We start from the raw sequence: 18881 nt of genomic DNA, 5'->3' as shown, positions 1-18881 counted from the left end.
AATAGATATCGGCTTGGAAAGTAAATTCAAACAAATTTGAAATAGAAATTGAAAATAAATGCTTAGAAAACTGACAGCAATACCTAGTAAGAGAACCCTACCACACAGTTGACCTTAGATTGTATAATATGGAAATAAAGCAAGTAGATTAAGTGTTTACCAAAGTAAAATACTGCGGATGCTGGAGATCCGAAATAGAATCAGAAAATGCTGGAAATGCTCAACAGGCCAGACAGTATTTGTGGATTGAGAAAGAGTTAATTTTGAGATTAATGACCTTTTGTCAAAACTTGTTTACTTGGGCTGTTCACAGCTTCAGACGGCGGAAATAACAAAGTAGCAAAATGGAGGATTGCAATTGCAAATGAGAAGTTTAACAACACAAAAGAGTTTATATACAAACATAAAATCAACACCATTTTATGAATGTGAACATTAGTCCTTTCTCTTACATCATGTTATAATGTGACAGCCATGCTAAAAATTAGTTGAACAAAAAATGACGAGCGAGAGGGCTCTTGAGCTAGTACAAGAAAACTGATTATTATGATGGGTAGATTGTGTCGAGAACAATACTTATACAGTGGACATATTATTAAGAAATCACAAAAAATGTTTTTGGAGTTGTCACTATCAGAAAATGTTAAGGCTAATAGGTTAAGAGACAGGAAAAAATAAATTAGTAGCTGCAATGGAATAATCATGTGTAATATCTGATGCTAATGTTTCAGAACAGAGACCAGATATGGTAGAGTGCACTCGTCATCAATCTCCTGAGTGAAAAATCCATATGGTGGGGGCGGTGGTTGTATAGAATATACTTTACACATGGCTTGTGCTAGTTTCCCAAAGTGGAAAATGATGTTTAATTATCAGGTTTTGACATCCCTTACCTTGATAAGCACAAAAGTAAAGCCAAAAATATATATTCTGAAGAAAATTATTGCAACACATAGTAAATAGTGCTTTTTTGCAATAATAGTATATGATGAGCTTTAACTTTTCAGAGTAACCGCTGGAATTTAATCATGGTTTGAGCTTTCAAAGTTTGGCATTGTAAAATAACACAACTGAAGATTCCTATAACCACTGAAGAATATTTCCTGTTTTTCAGCTCTGTTCCTTTTTTTTTAAATAAATTGGCGCAATATTAAATGTTTTTTTGTGGCTGGAGAAGTGCCAAAAGGCTTTTGGCCCATTATGGGTTTTAGTCACATGACACACAGACCCTTAAATCACACCAGTGACAGCTCTAATTTATCAAACACAGCTTGACTGGAACTGCCACATACTGACCTTCCAGTAATGCACTGAGTACTGCAGAATGAACTGGTATGGAAAAATTATCAAATTGGCAACAGGAAAGAATTTTTCTCATACTCTAAATACAGTTAATTAAAGATGTATCATAACCAGTTTGTGGTAACTGGATAGCAATTGGTTTATTAATCCCCAACTTCATTTCTTAAAAGAAATCTTTCTTGTAATGGATATCCAATCATAAATAATTTTAAAATCTTACCAAATCATGGAGTGTTAAGCAACTTTTTTCCATACCTTTCTTTCTCCTCCACGTGAACCCCTTCAATTACACAGGCTTACCTAACAGCTTATTTATCCTAGCATAATGAAAGTTCCAAAGCATTTTTGCAATATTGGCTGCAACTCCTATGCCAGTTCTGGAGCTATTATATGTCTAAACAAGTTGGCCCATTTATGGTCAGTGAACCTGCTGTTTAACCCCTATGTGCCATGGTAAGGGAGATTTGCATTTATAGCGTACCTGTATTTATCTCAGGATGCCCCAAAGTGCTTTATAGCTAATGAATTATTTTTGATGTATGGCCACTTTTGTAATGTCAGAAGCACAACAGCCAATATGCACTCAGCAAGCTCCCACAAACAGTAGTGAGATAATGATTAGATAATCTGTTTGTGATGGGACACGTACTGGCCAGGACACCAGGGAGAATTCCACTGCTCTTCTTTGAATAGTGCCATGGGATTTTTAACATCAATCTGAGCGGGCAGATGTGAGCAGGTTTAACATCTCATCCACAAGACGGCACCTCTGACAGTGCAGCACTCCCTCAGTACTGCACTGGTGTGTCAACCTAGATTATATGCTCAAGTCTCTGCAGCAGGACTTGAACCAACGACTTTCTGATTCAAAAGAAGCTAAGGACATAATAGTCAAAAATATTGCATTCTTGTCATATAGTTTAGCCTCTTCAGAATATGTGGCATTGATGCATCCTTGATGCTCATCAGCACAATATTGCTTTAGAACGCTGGATACAAATCTATTTAACTGGAAATATGAGAATGATAAAGGCATAGTTATGGTGCTATTCGTTGAATTCCAAAACTGGGATAAATCTTTGTTTCTAAATGTCAACAAGATATTCGAAACTGCAGGCTGTTATGAACAGTCAAGTGCCACATTTGGATAATTTAAAAACACAACAAATAAAAATGACCATTTTTTTACTTTTGAAGGAATGAATATTAGAAGTTGCTCCACTGCACAGACCTTCATGGTTATGTTGTTTGAGGGAGCTTGAATGCAAACTGAGTTACCCAATGACACAGTCAAGGTCATAAATTGCTGCACTATGCTATGTAGTAATTCTAGTGCATACCAATAGCATGCTCATACTCAGATGAATCATTGCCAATTCGCAGCTGTTTGCAACTCCAGTGGCTAAAAGGCCCCAGTTACAGTAGGATTAATTTTCTGAACACAAAATTTAAAGACTTGACTGCTAGCTGGTTTCAGTTTCTATTCACTTTGTTTTATTAGTTTCAAGTTCAAATACAATTACTTTGGGTACAAGAAATAGCAAGAAGATTATATAGCTTAACATGCATTGCATAGTTCAGATAATCCTACACATTAATTGCACAGAAATAAGTAGAGATAAGAATGATGGTGGAGGACACTTTGAAATTCACAAGGGAAATTTCAACCATTGCCACTTACATTTAAGTATTTAATATGTATCTGTGGCTATTTTAAATGAATCTGCAAGATAATGACATTTACGTGTTGCCTTTTGCAGGTTTGCACAGTTTCAGGATCCTGCCGGCTGGGTGACTATCAATCCTGCAAATGGCACAGTTACAACCAGAGCAGCCCTGGATCGAGAATCCACTTATGTCCATGACAGTCAATACACAGCCTTATTTCTTGCAACTGATAATGGTATGTAAAAAAAAATTAACTAAATACAATTTCTTTTGTGAGCACTCAGGGTATATGCCAGTTTTGAACTGGTCTAATGCCAATTCCATTTGTGAGGATGCAAACTCTGCACACAGAACCTTAAAAAAACTCATTCCATTTCATGCTTCGTTGTGATATGATACTTCTATTGTGTACATAGTAACACCATTTCTACTAGTGCACACCAAAGAAACTGCAAACTGGTGTTATGCAATAGATTCCATAAAGACACCAATGCGTACTTTGTTGAAAATAAAGTCTTGCTCAGAATGAATGACTTACAAGCAAACAACATTTCTTGCATTTTTCCCAAGAAGAATTGGCTTAGCACACTGGATACATCAAAGGCTGTTGTCTCTGACAGCATACTGGCTCTAGTGCTGAAGACTTGTGCTCCAGAACTAGCCACGTCTCAGAATAAGTATGTTCCTACTATAAAAAAAAATTCTAAGGGGAGGACCCATCATCCGTGGTTAAGTAAAGAAGTTAAGGAAAGCATCAAACTTAAGGAAAAAACATATAATTTCACTAACATGAGTGGCAGGTCAGATGATTGGTCAGAATACAAAGAGCAGCAGAGAATGACTAAAAGGTTAATCAGGAGAAAGAAATTAGAGTATGAGAGGAAGCTAGCTAGAAATGTAAAAACAGATAGCAAGGGTTTCTACAGCTATGTAAAAAGGAAAAGAGTAAGTAAAGTGAGTGTTGGTCCTCTAGAGAGTGAGAATGGGGAGTTAATAGTAGATAATAAGGAAATGGTGGATGAAATGAACAAATATTTTGCTTCTGTCTTCACTATAGAGGATAGAAAAACATTCCAGTAATAGCTGTAAATCAGGAGGTGGAAAGAAGAGAGGAACTTGGTGAAATTACAATCACCAGGGAAACGGTACTGAGCAAACTGATGGAGCTGTGGACTGACAAGTCCCTGGGTCTTGATGGGCTTCATCCAAGGGTCTGAAAAGAGGTGGCTAATGAGGTAGTAGATGCCTTGGTGTTAATTTTTCTCAGTGTTGTGCGACTTTGGAACTCCCGGCTACAGAAGGTGGTGGAGGTGGGGTCATTGAATATTTTTAAGGTGGAGATTCTTGTTAGCAAGGGAATCAAAGGTTATCGGGGGTAGATGGGAGTGTAGAATTTGAGACACAAACAGATCAGCCATGATCTTATTGAGTGGCGGAGAAGGCTCGAGGGGCCGAATGGCCTACTTCTGCTCCTAATTCGTATGTTCGTATGTCTGTTCATAGTCTTGTTCCAGTACAGCTACAATACTGGGGCATCTACCTGCCAAAGTAGAAAATTGCCTATGTATATCCTGTCCACAAAAATCAGTACAAAACCAATTCCCCAATTCTGCCAATTCCCACCCTATCAGTCTATTCTCAATCATCAACAAAGTGATCGACGGTGTCATCGACACTGTTATCAAGCAGCACTTACCAATAACCTGCTCACTGATGCTCGGTGGGTTCCGCCAGGACCACTCAGCTCCAGATCTCACTGCAGGCTTGGACCAAACGTGGACAAAAGAGCTGAATAAAGAGGTGCGGTGAGAGGAACTGCCCTTGACATCAAGGCAGCTTTTAACCAAGTGTGGCGTCAAGGAGCCATAGCAAAATTGAAGTCAATAGGACTCAGGGAAAACTCCCCACTTGCTGGAGTCATACCTAGCACGAAGGAAGATGGTTGTGAATGTTAAAGGCCAATAATCTCAGCCCCAGGAGTTTCTCAGGGTCCTTGGTCCCGCCATCTTCAGCTGCTTCATCAATGACCTTCCTCCATCATAAGGTCAGAAGGGGGATGTTTGCTGATTATTGCAGTGTTTAATTCCATTCGAAACTCTTCAGATAATGAAGCAGTCCATGCTCACATGTAGTTAGACCTGGATAACATTCAGGCTTAGGCTGAAAAGTGACAAATAACATACATGCCACACAAGTGCCAAGCAATGACCATCCCCAACAAGGAAGTCTAACAATTTCCCCTTGATATTTAATATCATTACCATTATTGAACCCCCACCATCAACATCTTGTTGGAGTGGGGGGTGGTCACCATTGATCAGAAACGTCACTGGAGCAGCCATATAAATACTGTGGCTACAAGAGCAGGCCAGAGGCTGGGTATTCTGCATTGAGTAACTCACCTCCTGACTCCGCAAAGTCTCTCCACCAGCTATAAAGCCCAAGTCAAGATTGTGATGGAATACTTTCCATTTGCTTGGATGGGTGCAGCTCCGACAACACTTAAAAAGCTCAGCACCATCCAGGCCAATGCAGCCCAGTTGATTGGCATTCCATCCACCACCTTAAGCATTCACTTCCTCCACCATAGGCGTGCAGTGGCAGCAGTGTGTTTCACTTACAAGATGCACTGCATCAACTTGCCAAGGCTCCTTTGACAGCACTTTCCAAACCTGTGACCCCTACCACCTTGAAGGACAAGGACAACAGATGCATGGGAACACCACCACATGCAGTTCCCCTCCAAGCCACACACTATCCTTACTTGGAACTATATCGCCGTTCCTTCACTGTGGCTGGGTCAAAATCCTGGGACTCTCAACCTTACAGCACTGTGGGCGTACCTACACTACATAGACTGCAGCGGTTCAAGGCAAGTACGGATGGATGATAAATGCTGGTTTTGCCAGTGATGCCCACATTCATGAATATTTTTTTAAAAGAAAACACTAATGTAGTTGCATAAATCCTGCTATCTGTTCTTTCATTGTGAAGAGTTATTGCTCTGCTCTGACAGGTGATCTAATCAGTTTTCAAAAAAAAATATCAATTCTGCTGTTGTCTTGATGTTGTTTAAGTTGGATTCTGGGAGCCTGGCATGCACGCACTGGCTTCTGTTGTTTGTGCTGCTAAACATGGTTCTCTTATTCTGATGGCAGACTCGTTGATTGGGTTTCCATAGAAAGAAAGTTTGCTAATAGTATAAGGGTATTAGTTTCAACAACAATAATACTAGGATCTGGCTCACGAGTGCTGGGCTCCTTTAATCTGAGTAAAACAGCAACCAGTTGTTACGACCGAGGCTGGAGGAGTGCACTGTCTTTCTCTAGTTCCACTTCTCCACAGGTCACAACATATATTTAAATATTTTACCCAGTTACCAATACAGCCAATTATATACTTTATTTTAGTTTCGGAATAAAATTCACCAACCAGGTTTCTTTAATAAACAACAAAATTATTCATTGATTATAAAACAAGACTTATTCAATAAAAATGCAAAGCTTATGAACACACAGGTTGAAATATGAAAGTACATTTCTAAATTAACCCACCACACAAACACACACACACAAACACACACAAACACACACAAACACACACACACACACACAGGTTAAAGAAAAAATAAAGACATTTTCTCTGCAACGATCTCTTTACAAAAAAGACAAAAAAAACTCTGACCAAATACTTGTTAATTCTTGAAGGAAAAAGGATAAGATATGGAATTTTCCCGAATGGCCCTTTTTTCTGGCGTCCAAATATGCACAGATGGCTGTCACTGGGATCTTTTTGGAGCAGTTCTTTTCAGGCTTTCCAGGAGAATTACTGCATCGGGGTTTCAGCTATCACACTGAATTCCCAGGGTTTCTCAAAGAGATGGAAAAAGGATGAGCTAGTGGCTTCTCTCTTAGCAGGCTTACCCTCAAGTGACTCAAAACGATATCCAAAACAGAACCAATTCTTGACCACCATAAATCTTGACATGTCACTTTTCTATAAACAATTCCCCTAGTCAGAAGGCTCCTGCTGTTTACTTAGCTTAAGACATGTGACTTCCAATAAGTGTATTTTTAAACAAAGTCCCCAAGCCCTTCCAGTGACCTTATTTTTAAAAAAAACAAAGTCCACTCATTATCTATTGAATCTCTTCAGTCTTTCAAATGAATCAATTTCCACAATTTTTAAATACGTCCTCAAAAAATATTAAAAAATGGAAGCACTTTCACAACACAATGCAAAAGGAGTTATGCATGTGCAGTTCTCAAGACAATAGCTGATTAGACTTACAATCACAAACTGATATTTTTACTCTCGCAGTTGAGTCATCAGTTCTGCTAATTTTGCTATTGTCTCAGGACTCCTTGCTAAATAACTATTCTTTGCATATATTCACTGATTAAAGTGGCCAGTAAGGCACTCTGGTCCTTCAGAATGTTAGCTGACTAAGTTCTGTCTAAGACCTTGTCATAGCATGTCTCTTTCTGCCTCTCTGAGTCTTGTGGTTCTCTTTCCACTCTTCCTGCTTGCCCTGAGCTTTTCACTTCTTTCTCCACTCACCCTGATTTATATGTTGCTCTCTTCACCTACCCCAAGACCCTGATGCTGTTTTAATAGTTACAGGTCGGGAGATTCTAGTTTCAGTTTATGGGATTCATTCAAAGATTTTATGAACATTTTAATCAGGAAATAAACAAAAATATCTGAATGTTCCTCAGTACAGTTGTAAAGTGGTGACATGATATGCGTCACATTTTTATCTGTATTGGAATAAAATATCAATTTGACCTTCTTGTTTATTATTAACTAAGGAATTGCATGACATGAATTTATTTATTTATGTTGTGTGTTTTTGAAGGACAATGAATTCAAGTGTATTGCAATGTCATAAATGTCAGGGTTAGGGTACTTTGAAACAGCTCAAATTGTGTGGAATAGAAAGACAGAGGGAGAGACTGAAGAATTGAGGACAAAGAAAGACTTTTTTTTTTTTACAAAGGACAACTTTTATTGAATTTGTGGGCCTTGCTTTGTGGAGTGCTGTGGAGTTTGGTGTGAATATTTATCGAGTAAAGTTTGGCACTTGTGGGCTGACAGTTAATTAAATATTGTAACACTAAGCTGCAGAGTATAACATTTTTTGACCAATATGATACAAGTCGCCTGAGTACCTTTTCCTCCTTCAAGCACCTCACCTCATTTCACCCCTTTTGTTTCTCCTTCACAAACTTTCTATCTACTGAGCAGAAAAATCCCCATGTTTCTCACAGATATCTGTCTTTCTCCGTCAGTCACTGCATGACGTAACTCCTCATGCTTGGTGACTTCAATCTCCATCTCAGCTGTCCCTGCTCTCTCTCCCCTAAATTCACCACCTACCTGACCTCCCTAAATCTCTCCCTCTATAAAAATTCTTCTATCCATATTCACAGCCACTCCATCAACCTTGCCCTCTTTCGTGACCTCACTGCATGCATGGTTTCAATCATTGACAAGGCCATCTCCGATCACTTCCTTTTACTCTCTCCCATCCTGGCCTGCCAAGCTTTGCCCTCACAACTCCAAGATTGCAGACTTTAGCATGTCTGGTGCACAACTGGTTTAGCCACCCATCAGCAGATGTGGCAGTTACAGACAATCTTCAGGGGTGTAGCTGGCTCCTCTTACCTTACCTGATATGACCTAGTTATCCAGGACTGATTTGCTGTGAGTAGGGCAGTCTCACTGCCCTGGTCACCTCCTTCCACTGCTCCTGAGTGGATCCCCTGTTGGGCCTTCGCCTCTCTGTCCCAAAAAGAACCTAACTCTCCAGTGCATCAGTGAATCTCAGGGTGGAGGCTGGTTCCCTGCTCTCCTCCAACCCTCACGAGCATTTGTTCAGAAGATTTCCAGGTCTCCTGGAAAACACATTTTCTGTGTGCCTCCTCCTTTGAGCTGCTGCAGGCCTTTAAATCTTGCAGCAACACATTTGTTCCTAATGAGTGACTTTCCTGAAACCTAGAGTTCACCCAAACTATTAAAATTAGGAATAAAAGTGGAAAATGCTGGAAACACTCAGCAGGTCAGGCAGCATCTGTGGAGAGAGAAACATAGTTAACCTTTCAAGTCTAAGATCTTTCATCAGAATTAAAATTAAGCTAACCTGAGAAACAATGGTGGGGTCAGTCCCATTTTGGCAATGAGCAGGTGTGATTAATGCAACCACCAACTCCTGCGTGGAATGTTGCCTGAATGGAAAATCCTGGTATGCCCCTCTAATAGTTAAGAAAAATAAATAGCTTCAGAACCCAGTAAATGCCTAAAGTAGAGGCACAAACAAGGAAGACCAGAGTTAATAAGGATTTGATGCTAAACATTGGCATGCATTTTTGCTTTTTTGAACAAGTAAATGTCAAAATGAAATTGATTTCTGGTGATATTTTTTAACTTTTTTTACATATGTATATCAGTTTTTTAAAAATCAAGTGCAGGGTAATGAAAACAATCAGTGGGCTGAATTTTATCAGCCCTCTAGGGATGGGTGGGTAGCGGAGGGGCCCATAAAATTGCAAGGGGAGGCTGCGAGTGGAGTGCCAGTTGCCTTCCCAATGCCATTCAGTTTAGTTAGGGGCGAGGAGGACCGAGGACAGCCTTCCTGCCCAGAGGCCAGTTGAGGCCCTCACGTGGCAAATTAATGGCCCTTAGGGGCCTCACCCTGCTACTGCTGGCATTTTACCAGTGGCGGTGGTGGGGAGAAGACTTCTGCCATGTGAAGAGGTCACCCAGCAGCACCAGATGGCCTTGTCTTTTGCGAGGAGCAGCCTTGACAGAACGGGGTGCGGAGCGGACTTTCAGCTGAGCGGTCAATTTCAGTAAGTTACAAGTTAATCCCTTTTTTGTTTCGGAGGACCGGGGACTGCTGGGTAGGGGAAAACTATTTATTTGGGCAGTTTTAAAATCTTTGTCTTTTGCGAGGAGCAGCCTTGACAGAACGGGGTGCGGAGCGGACTTTCAGCTGAGCGGTCAATTTCAGTAAGTTACAAGTTAATCCCTTTTTTGTTTCGGAGGACCGGGGACTGCTGGGTAGGGGAAAACTATTTATTTGGGCAGTGGCAGTACCCGAGACACTACACGTGTAGTGTCTCCCACCCACCCTCCTCCTCTAACCAAAAAAAAAGGACTCTAGTGTGTTGATAAGGTAAGCTTTTTATTTAAAAAGTTCAGTCCGTCGGATTGCTAAGCGAACAAGTTTTGACTTTTTTTGTCGTTTGGTTTTTCAGTAGATTTATTGGGAATCTAGAATAGTGGGAATGGAGGTAAAGGCAGTTGTATGTTCCTCCTGCAGAATGTGGGAGGTAGGGGTCGCCAAGAGTGTCCCTGCTGACTGCATCTGCGGGAAGTGCACCCAACTCCAGCTCCTCGCAGACCGCGTTAGGGAACTGGAGCTGGATGAACTTCGGATCATTCGGGAGGCGGAGGGGATTATTGACAGGAGTTATAGGGAGGCAGTCACACCTCAGGTAAAAGAAGTAGGTAGATGGGTTACCGTCAGGGGAAGGAAAGGGAACCAGCAGGCAGTGCAGGGATCCCCTGTGGCCGTTTCCCTCAACAACAGGTATACCGTTTTGGATACTGTTGGGGGGGACGACTTACCAGGGGTAAGCAATGGGGTGCAGGTCTCTGGCACAGAGTCTGTCCCTGTTGCTCAGAAGGGAAAAGGGAAGAGGAGCAGAGCATTAGTCATTGGGGACTCCATAGTTAGGGGAACAGATAGGAGGTTCTGTGGGAACGAGAGAGACTCACGGTTGGTGTGTTGCCTCCCAGGTGCCAGGGTACGTGATGTCTCCGATCGTGTTTTTGGGATCCTTAAGGGGGAGGGGGAGCACCCCCAAGTCGTGGTCCACATAGGCACCAACGACATAGGTAGGAAGGGAGATGGGGATTTAAGGCAGAAATTCAGGGAGCTAGGGTGGAAGCTTAGAGCGAGAACAACCAGAGTTGTTATCTCTGGGTTGTTGCCTGTGCCACGTGCTAGCGAAGAGAGGAATAGGGAGAGAGAGGAGTTGAACACGTGGCTGCAGGGATGGTGTAGGAGGGAGGGTTTTGGTTTCCTGGATAATTGGGGCTCTTTCTGGGGTAGGTGGGACCTCTACAAACAGGATGGTCTTCACCTGAACCAGAGGGGTACCAATATCCTGGGGGGGAGATTTGTTAGTGCTCTTCGGGGGGGTTTAAACTAAATCAGCAGGGGAATGGGAACCTAAATTGTAGTTCCAGTGCACAGGCTGTTGAGAGTAGTGAGGTAGGGGATAAGGTTACAGGGACGCAAGAGGGCACTGGCAAGCAAGAACTTGGTTTAAAGTGTGTCTACTTCAACGCCAGGAGCATCCGGAATAAGGTGGGTGAGCTTGCAGCATGGGTTGGTACCTGGGATCCTGATGTTGTGGCCATTTCGGAGACATGGGTAGAGCAGGGGCAGGAATGGATGTTGCAGGTTCCGGGATTTAGATGTTTCAGAAAGAACACAGAAGAGGGTAAAAGAGGGGGGGGTGTAGCATTGTTAATCAAGCAAAGTATTACAGCGGCAGAAAGGACGTTTGAGGACTCGTCTACTGAGGTAGTATGGGCCGAGGTTAGAAACAGGAGAGGAGAGGTCACCCTGTTGGGAGTTTTCTATAGACCTCCGAATAGTTCCAGAGATGTAGAGGAAAGGATAGCGAAGATGATTCTCGACAGGAGCGAGAGTAACAGGGTAGTGGTTATGGGGGACTTTAACTTTCCAAATATTGACTGGAAATACTTTAGATGGGTCTGTTTTTGTCCAGTGTGTGCAGGAGGGTTTTCTGACACAGTATGTGGACAGGCCAACCAGGGGCGATGCCACATTAGATTTGGTACTGGGTAATGAACCCGGCCAGGTGTTCGATTTAGATGTAGGTGAGCACTTTGGCGATAGTGATCACAATTCGGTTAGGTTTACCTTAGCGATGGGCAGGGACAGGTATATACCGCAGGGCAAGAATTATAGCTGGGGGAAAGGAAATTATGACGCGATTAGGCAAGATTTAGGATGTGTAGGATGGGGAAGGAAACTGCAGGGGATGGGCACAAACGAAATGTGGAGCTTATTCAAGGAGCAGCTAATGCGTGTCCTTGATAAGTATGTACCTGTCAGGCAGGGAGGAAGTTGTCGAGCTAGGGAGCCGTGGTTTACTCAAGAAGTTGAAGCGCTTGTCAAGAGGAAGAGGGCGGCTTATGTTAGGATGAGACGTGAAGGCTCAGTTAGGGCGCTTGAGAGTTACAAGCTAGCCAGGAAGGATCTAAAGGGAGGGCTAAGAAGAGCAAGGAGAGGACACGAGAAGTCATTGGCGGATAGGATCAAAGAAAACCCTAAGGCTTTCTATAGGTATATCAGGAATAAACGAATGATAAGAGTTAGAACAGGGCCAATCAAGGATAGTAGTGGGAAGTTGTGTGCGGAATCAGAGGAGATAGGGGAAGCGTTAAATGAATATTTTTCGTCAGTATTTACAGTAGAAAAAGAAAATGTTGCCGAGGAGATTACTGAGATACAGCCTACTAGGCTAGATGGGATTGAGATTCACAAGGAGGAGGTGTTAGCAATTTTGGAAAGAGTGAAAATAGATAAGTCCCCCGGGCCAGATGGGATTTATCCTAGGATTCTCTGGGAAGCCAGGGAGGAGATTGCAGAGCCGTTGTTGTTGATCTTTAAGTCGTCATTGTCGACAGGAGTAGTGCCGGAGGACTGGAGGATAGCAAATGTTGTCCCCTTGTTCAAGAAGGGGAGTAGAGACAGCCCTGGTAATTATAGACCTGTGAGCCTTACTTCGGTTGTGGGTAAAATGTTGGAAAAGGTTATAAGAGACAGGATTTATAATCATCTTGAAAAGAATAAGTTCATTTGCGATAGTCAGCACGGTTTTGTGAAAGGTAGGTCGTGCCTCACAAACCTTATTGAGTTTTTCGAGAAGGTGACCAAACAGGTGGGTGAGGGTAAAGCCGTGGATGTGGTGTATATGGATTTCAGTAAGGCGTTTGATAAGGTTCCCCACGGTAGGCTATTGCAGAAAATACGGAAGTATGGGGTTGAAGGTGATTTAGAGCTTTGGATCAGAAATTGGCTAGCTGAAAGAAGACAGAGGGTGGTGGTTGATGGCAAATGTTCATCCTGGAGTTTAGTTACTAGTGGTGTACCGCAAGGTTCTGTTTTGGGGCCACTGCTGTTTGTCATTTTTATAAACGACCTGGATGAGGGTGTAGAAGGGTGGGTTAGTAAATTTGCGGATGACACGAAGGTCAGTGGAGTTGTGGATAGTGTCGAAGGGTGTTGTAGGGTACAGAGGGACATAGATAGGCTGCAGAGCTGGGCTGAGAGATGGCAAATGGAGTTTAATGCGGAGAAGTGTGAGGTGATTCACTTTGGAAGGAGTAACAGCAATGCAGAGTACTGGGCTAATGGGAAGATTCTTGGTAGTGTCGATGAGCAGAGAGATCTTGGTATCCAGGTACATAAATCCCTGAAAGTTGCTACCCAGGTTAATAGGGCTGTTAAGAAGGCATATGGTGTGTTAGCCTTTATTAGTAGGGGGATCAAGTTTCGGAGCCACGGGGTCATGATGCAGCTGTACAAAACTCTGGTGAGGCCGCACCTGGAGTATTGCGTGCAGTTCTGGTCACCGCATTATATGAAGGATGTCGAAGCTTTGGAAAGGGTGCAGAGGAGATTTACTAGGATGTTGCCTGGTATGGAAGGAAGGTCTTACGAGGAAAGGCTGAGGGACTTGGGGTTGTTTTCGTTAGAGAGAAGGAGGAGGAGAGGTGACTTAATAGAGACATACAAGATAATCAGAGGGTTAGATAGGGTGGATAGTGAGAGTCTTTTTCCTCGGATGAGGATGGCAAACACGAGGGGACATAGCTTTAAGTTGAGGGGTGAAAGATATAGGACAGATGTCAGAGGTAGTTTCTTTACGCAGAGAGTAGTAGGGGCGTGGAACGCCCTGCCTGCAACAGTAGTAGACTCACCAACTTTAAGGGCATTTAAGTGGTCATTGGATAGACATATGGATGTAAATGGAATAGTGTAGGTCAGATGATCGGCGCAACATCGAGGGCCGAAGGGCCTGTACTGCGCTGTAATATTCTAATTCTAATTCTAATTCATGTGGGCTGGTGGGGGGTGGGGGGGGTGGTTGCTCTGATGGTGCTGCTCTCCTGTTTGGGCAATGCATGACCCATGGAGAGCCACTGAGGCAAAGGCCACCTCTGAGCCAACACATGCCACACCCCTGTCTTGAACAACCCACCCACCCCTCACCGGGGCCTGCCTGACTGGCCCTAGCGAGCCCGTCCCCATTTATCTCCTCTCCAGGCTCCAATGCTGCTCCTGGTTCTGGGCCTGCAGCAGTGGCCACCACTCCCAGTGGTGGTGCTGGGACTGCTTGAGCTGCTGGCTCTCTGATTGGCCAACAGCTCTTGGAGGTGGGATCCCTGTCCTTAAAGGGACCGGGACCCTGGCCCTGGGCATTTAATTGCCCAAGTGCTGTTAAACGCAATCGAGGGTTCTGCCACTGGCTGCATAAAATTCAGCCCAGTGAGTGCACCAGTAGATATCGACATTCTCTTCCTCCCTCAATCTCTGCACTGAATAATTCCTCATTCTCGGTGATTTTAATCTCCGTCTCAGCTCCCCTTGCTGTCTCTCCACTGAATTCACTGCTCTCCTGTCCTCTCTTAAATCACTTCCTCCATATAAACTCTCCTATCAATATTCATTGATCTAGTCCTGCACCCAATGAGCCATTTGCTGTCAGGGAATATAATGCAGGATGTGGAATGACTCTGTAGAAGCACGTGGATTAGACTATGTGATTCAGAACAAATTGGACCATGGTTTATCCACAGTGAGGCCTGTCCAATGTTGTTGTATCCTATTCTATGCTTAAACATTTTAAGTCATTCAGATGTATATTTTTATTTTACATTTCAATGCTTTCAAGATAAGGGTGCTGCAGATTTTTATTTACCAAGCAGAACCCCATAAATCTGGATGAGCTCTTTCACTTGTCAGCAGTTTCAATTACTGAAACATGCAGACATATATTGGCATTGCAGAAGCTAAATATTTTAGCCTTTATTTATAATATCGATCATTTTTATAAAATGTATACATGTGTACCTGGAAATGGAGAAATATTTTCAAAAATAGAACTGTGAATCAAGCATAACATGCAAAATTTGACCAACTTGAATCTCATTTAAAAATAGTGACAGTCACTCAGCTGACATACAGACAATTTCTTATCGTTGTTATCTGCATGCACAGTGGACCAATATCTCTCTCTACAGATCCCCAACATAATTTCTATTCTTTTTACTTTCCTCTCTTTACTGTTTTATAGCATTTGATTATGGGTTCACAGGAACAGAGGTTTTAATTTTAAAACAAGTATGTCAGCAATGCTGTTCCAAAAGGAATCCAATCCCGAACAGCCAACTATGGTGCAGTCATGGGGGCAAAGCAGCGAGTTTGCACTTCATTCCTAACAGTTCACTGGAGAGTCTTGGTGTATCCCATTACTGGTGGTTTAGTGATAAATGACTTTGTCCTTTGGTGACCTTAGCTGTTTAAGCAAAGCAAGAATAATAGGCTCTTAGGTAATCCCTGGTATTGTGGGGGTGGTTGGAAGTGTTGGAAAATGTCACTATCCTCTTCAGAATGCAGGGACTCCTGGTTCCATATGATATATTGTTTACCCACTGTCCTGATCTCTAATCTCAAGTTTCAGTCATACATTGAAATAGCATCCAGTGAGAGCATTTGCGCAAGTTTCCCAATCGGATTTAAGTTTGTAGATAATGTGGGCAATGCATTCGGATTTCGCTTAGATAGCAAAAGTAACTTTTGGAGCACAGACAAGTTGCTTCTCCAAATAGAATAGCAATTGCCACACACCTCCCAGTTAGTTACAGCCCAGCATTGGAAGGGGCTTGGTAGTAGGGTGCTTTGCCATCCTCCTGGCAACAGGAAGTATTACACATAGAAATACCTAAAAGTTAAAACATGGAGACAAGCCATCCAGCCCAGCAGTCAGTGACAATGTTTACACTCCGTGGGCAGAATTTAATGGGCACCCCAGAGACGGGATAGGAGGCGGCAGGGGGGGGAAGCCCATAAAATTGCAATGGAAGGCAGGGACGGAGGGCCCGTTGCCTTTATGTGGCACTATGATGAAGTTGGGGGCTGGAAAGACCAAAGACGGTGTTACAACCTGGTGAGAAAGGGGTCTAGGGTTCCCGCTCAGCCTTCATCTCATCTCACTGTAACAGGGTTTTATTTAAAACACACCATTTTTTTTAGCTCCCCCCTTGTTCACTGTTGAAGCCTTGTTCACTGATTTCAAATTATAAGGCAAGAAAACCAGCCAAACAGGTTTTCTTAGATTTAAAGAAGAAAGGTTGAACTTTATTAAACTTAAACTCTAATTCAGTTAATGCCTATGGATATGCGACAGGCCCACTCTAGCATGCATACGCGATACACACATGCATATAGAGACAGAAAAGAGTAGAAGAAATAAAGTGGAAAGCTTTGAGGCAATATCTGAAAAGGGTTTTGGTTACTGTTCTTTGAGCTCACTGGAGAGTCCTTGATTGTAGGTAGGTCTTGCTTTTCATTGGGGCCCAATATTCTTCTTAAACCTTGTTCAATGTAGGAGACTGTTCTCTCTTGTAGTTCACATGTTCAGTGGATTTGGAGTTCCATGAGAAAGAGATGGGAGCAGATAGGAGGGGCTGTGGCAAGCCAGACAGGAGAGGTCTTCTCAGTCCAGAAGCAAACAGTTTGTCTCTCTTTCAAACTGTCTGTACAATCCAGAAAAAACTCAGGTTGCCCAGCAGGTTCGTGTTGTGACTGGCAGGTTTGACCACGTCTGTTTGTGGATTCGGTCATCTTAGCAGTCATCCTGGAATGTGAGATTCCTCACCATCAATGTCTGGTGATCAAAGTCCATTGAGGGTTGAATGGATCAGGGAATGGTCCTTTGTCTTCACAAGCACTGTCTGTTAAGAGGTAAATGTTTTTTCCAGCCACGGCAGATTTGTTTAACATGTCATTTCCTCACTCCAGCAACAGTTTAAAATCAATGTTATAGAGTCATAGAGTCGTACAGCATAGAAACAGACCCTTCGGCCCACCGCGTCCAAGCCGACCATAAAGCCTATCTATACTAATCCCACCTGCCTGCATTAATTCCATATCCCTCTATGCCTTGCTCATTCAAGTACCTGTCTAGATGCCTCTTAAATGTTGCTACTGTTCCTGCCTCCACCACCTCCTCAGGCAGCTCATTCCAGATATCCTCTATTCTTTGTGTGAAAAATGTACCCCTTTGATCCCCTTTAAACCTCCTCCCTCTCACCTTAAATCTATGCCCTCTAGTTTTAGTCACCCCTACCATGGGAAACAGACTCTGGCTATCTATCCTATCTATGCCTCTCATAATTTTATATACCTCTATCATGTCCCCTCTCAGCTTCCTTCGCTCCAGGGAAAATAGACCCAGCCTATCCAATCTCTCTTTATAACTCAAGCCCTCCAAACCAGGCAGCATCCTGTGAATCTTTTCTGCACCCTCTCTAGCTTAATCACATCTTTCCTGTAGTGCGGCGACCAGAACTGCACACAGTACTCTAAATGCGGCCTAACCAACGTTATGTACAACTGTAACATGACGTCCCAACTCTTGTACTCAATGCCTCGTCCAATGAAGGCAAGCATGCCATACGCCTTCTTCACTACCCTGTCGACCTGTGTTGCCACTTTCAGGGAACTATGTACTTGCACCCCAAGGTCTCTCTGCTCAAGAACACTCCCCAGGGCCCTGCCATTCAGTGTATATGTCCTGCCCTGGTTTAACTTCCCAAAATGCATCACTTCACACTTGTCTGCATTAAATTCCATTTGCCACTCCCTTGCCCACTTTACCAGTTTATCTATATCCTGTTGTAACCTGAGACAACCTTCTTCACTGTCCACTATACCACCAATTTTGGTGTCATCTGCAAACTTACTAATCATGCCCCCTACATTCACATCCAAGTCATTAATATATATGACAAACAACAGAGGGCCCAGCACTGATCCCTGCGGCACACCACTGGTCATCGGCCTCCAATCTGAAAAACAACCCTCCACTACCACTCTCTGCCTCCTATCACCAAGCCAATTTTGTATCCAATTGGCTAACTCACCCTGGATCCCATGTGTTTGAACCTTCTGGACCAGCCTACCATGCGGGACCTTGTCAAAGGCCTTGCTAAAGTCCATGTAGACAACGTCCATCGCCCTGCCCTCGTCAATCCTCTTGGTCACGTCCTCAAAAAACTCAATCAAATTCGTGAGACATGATTTCCCACGCACAAAGCCATGCTGACTATCCCTAATCAGACCATGCCTTTCCAAATGCATATAAATCCTGTCTCTCAGAATCCCTTCCAATAACTTTCCCACCACTGATGTAAGGCTTACCAGCCTGTAGTTCCCTGGCTTATCCCTGCTGCCCTTCTGAAATAAAGGCACAACATTAGCTATCCTCCAATCTTCCTGTACCTCACCTATGGCTAACAACAATACAAAAATCTGTCAGGGCCCCAGCAATCTCCTCCCTTGCTTCTCATAGCATCCTAGGATGCACCTGGTCATGCCCTGGGGATTTATCCACCTTAATGTGGTTAAGAACCTCCAACACCTCCTCCTTTGTAATGTTGATATGCTCTTGGATATCGTTGTTCCCTCCCTTGAACCCATTAGCTTCCATGACCTCCTCCACGGTCAATACAGACGAGAAGTATTCAAGTGTCCTAGGCCCAACCATCTTCAGCTGCTTCATCAATGACCTTCCTTCAATCAT

At 43.1% G+C, this 18881-nt stretch overlaps 1 protein-coding gene across 1 annotated transcript in view; it reads left to right on the top strand.

Moving 5' to 3' along the window:
• cdh13 (cadherin 13, H-cadherin (heart)) overlaps positions 1–18881 on the top strand; it is a 1084899-nt gene that overhangs the window by 1001729 nt on the left and 64289 nt on the right. The window contains exon 11 of the mRNA XM_068049165.1: positions 3063–3205. Coding sequence (XP_067905266.1) covers positions 3063–3205 — 143 coding nt within the window. The remainder of the gene's footprint in view (positions 1–3062; positions 3206–18881) is intronic.

This window comes from Heterodontus francisci, chromosome 17, assembly GCF_036365525.1.
Source record: "Heterodontus francisci isolate sHetFra1 chromosome 17, sHetFra1.hap1, whole genome shotgun sequence".
In the NCBI taxonomy this organism is placed as follows: domain Eukaryota; kingdom Metazoa; phylum Chordata; class Chondrichthyes; order Heterodontiformes; family Heterodontidae; genus Heterodontus; species Heterodontus francisci.
The sequence above is the reverse complement of the archived record's forward strand: the minus strand, read 5'-3'. Positions and strand labels throughout refer to the sequence as shown.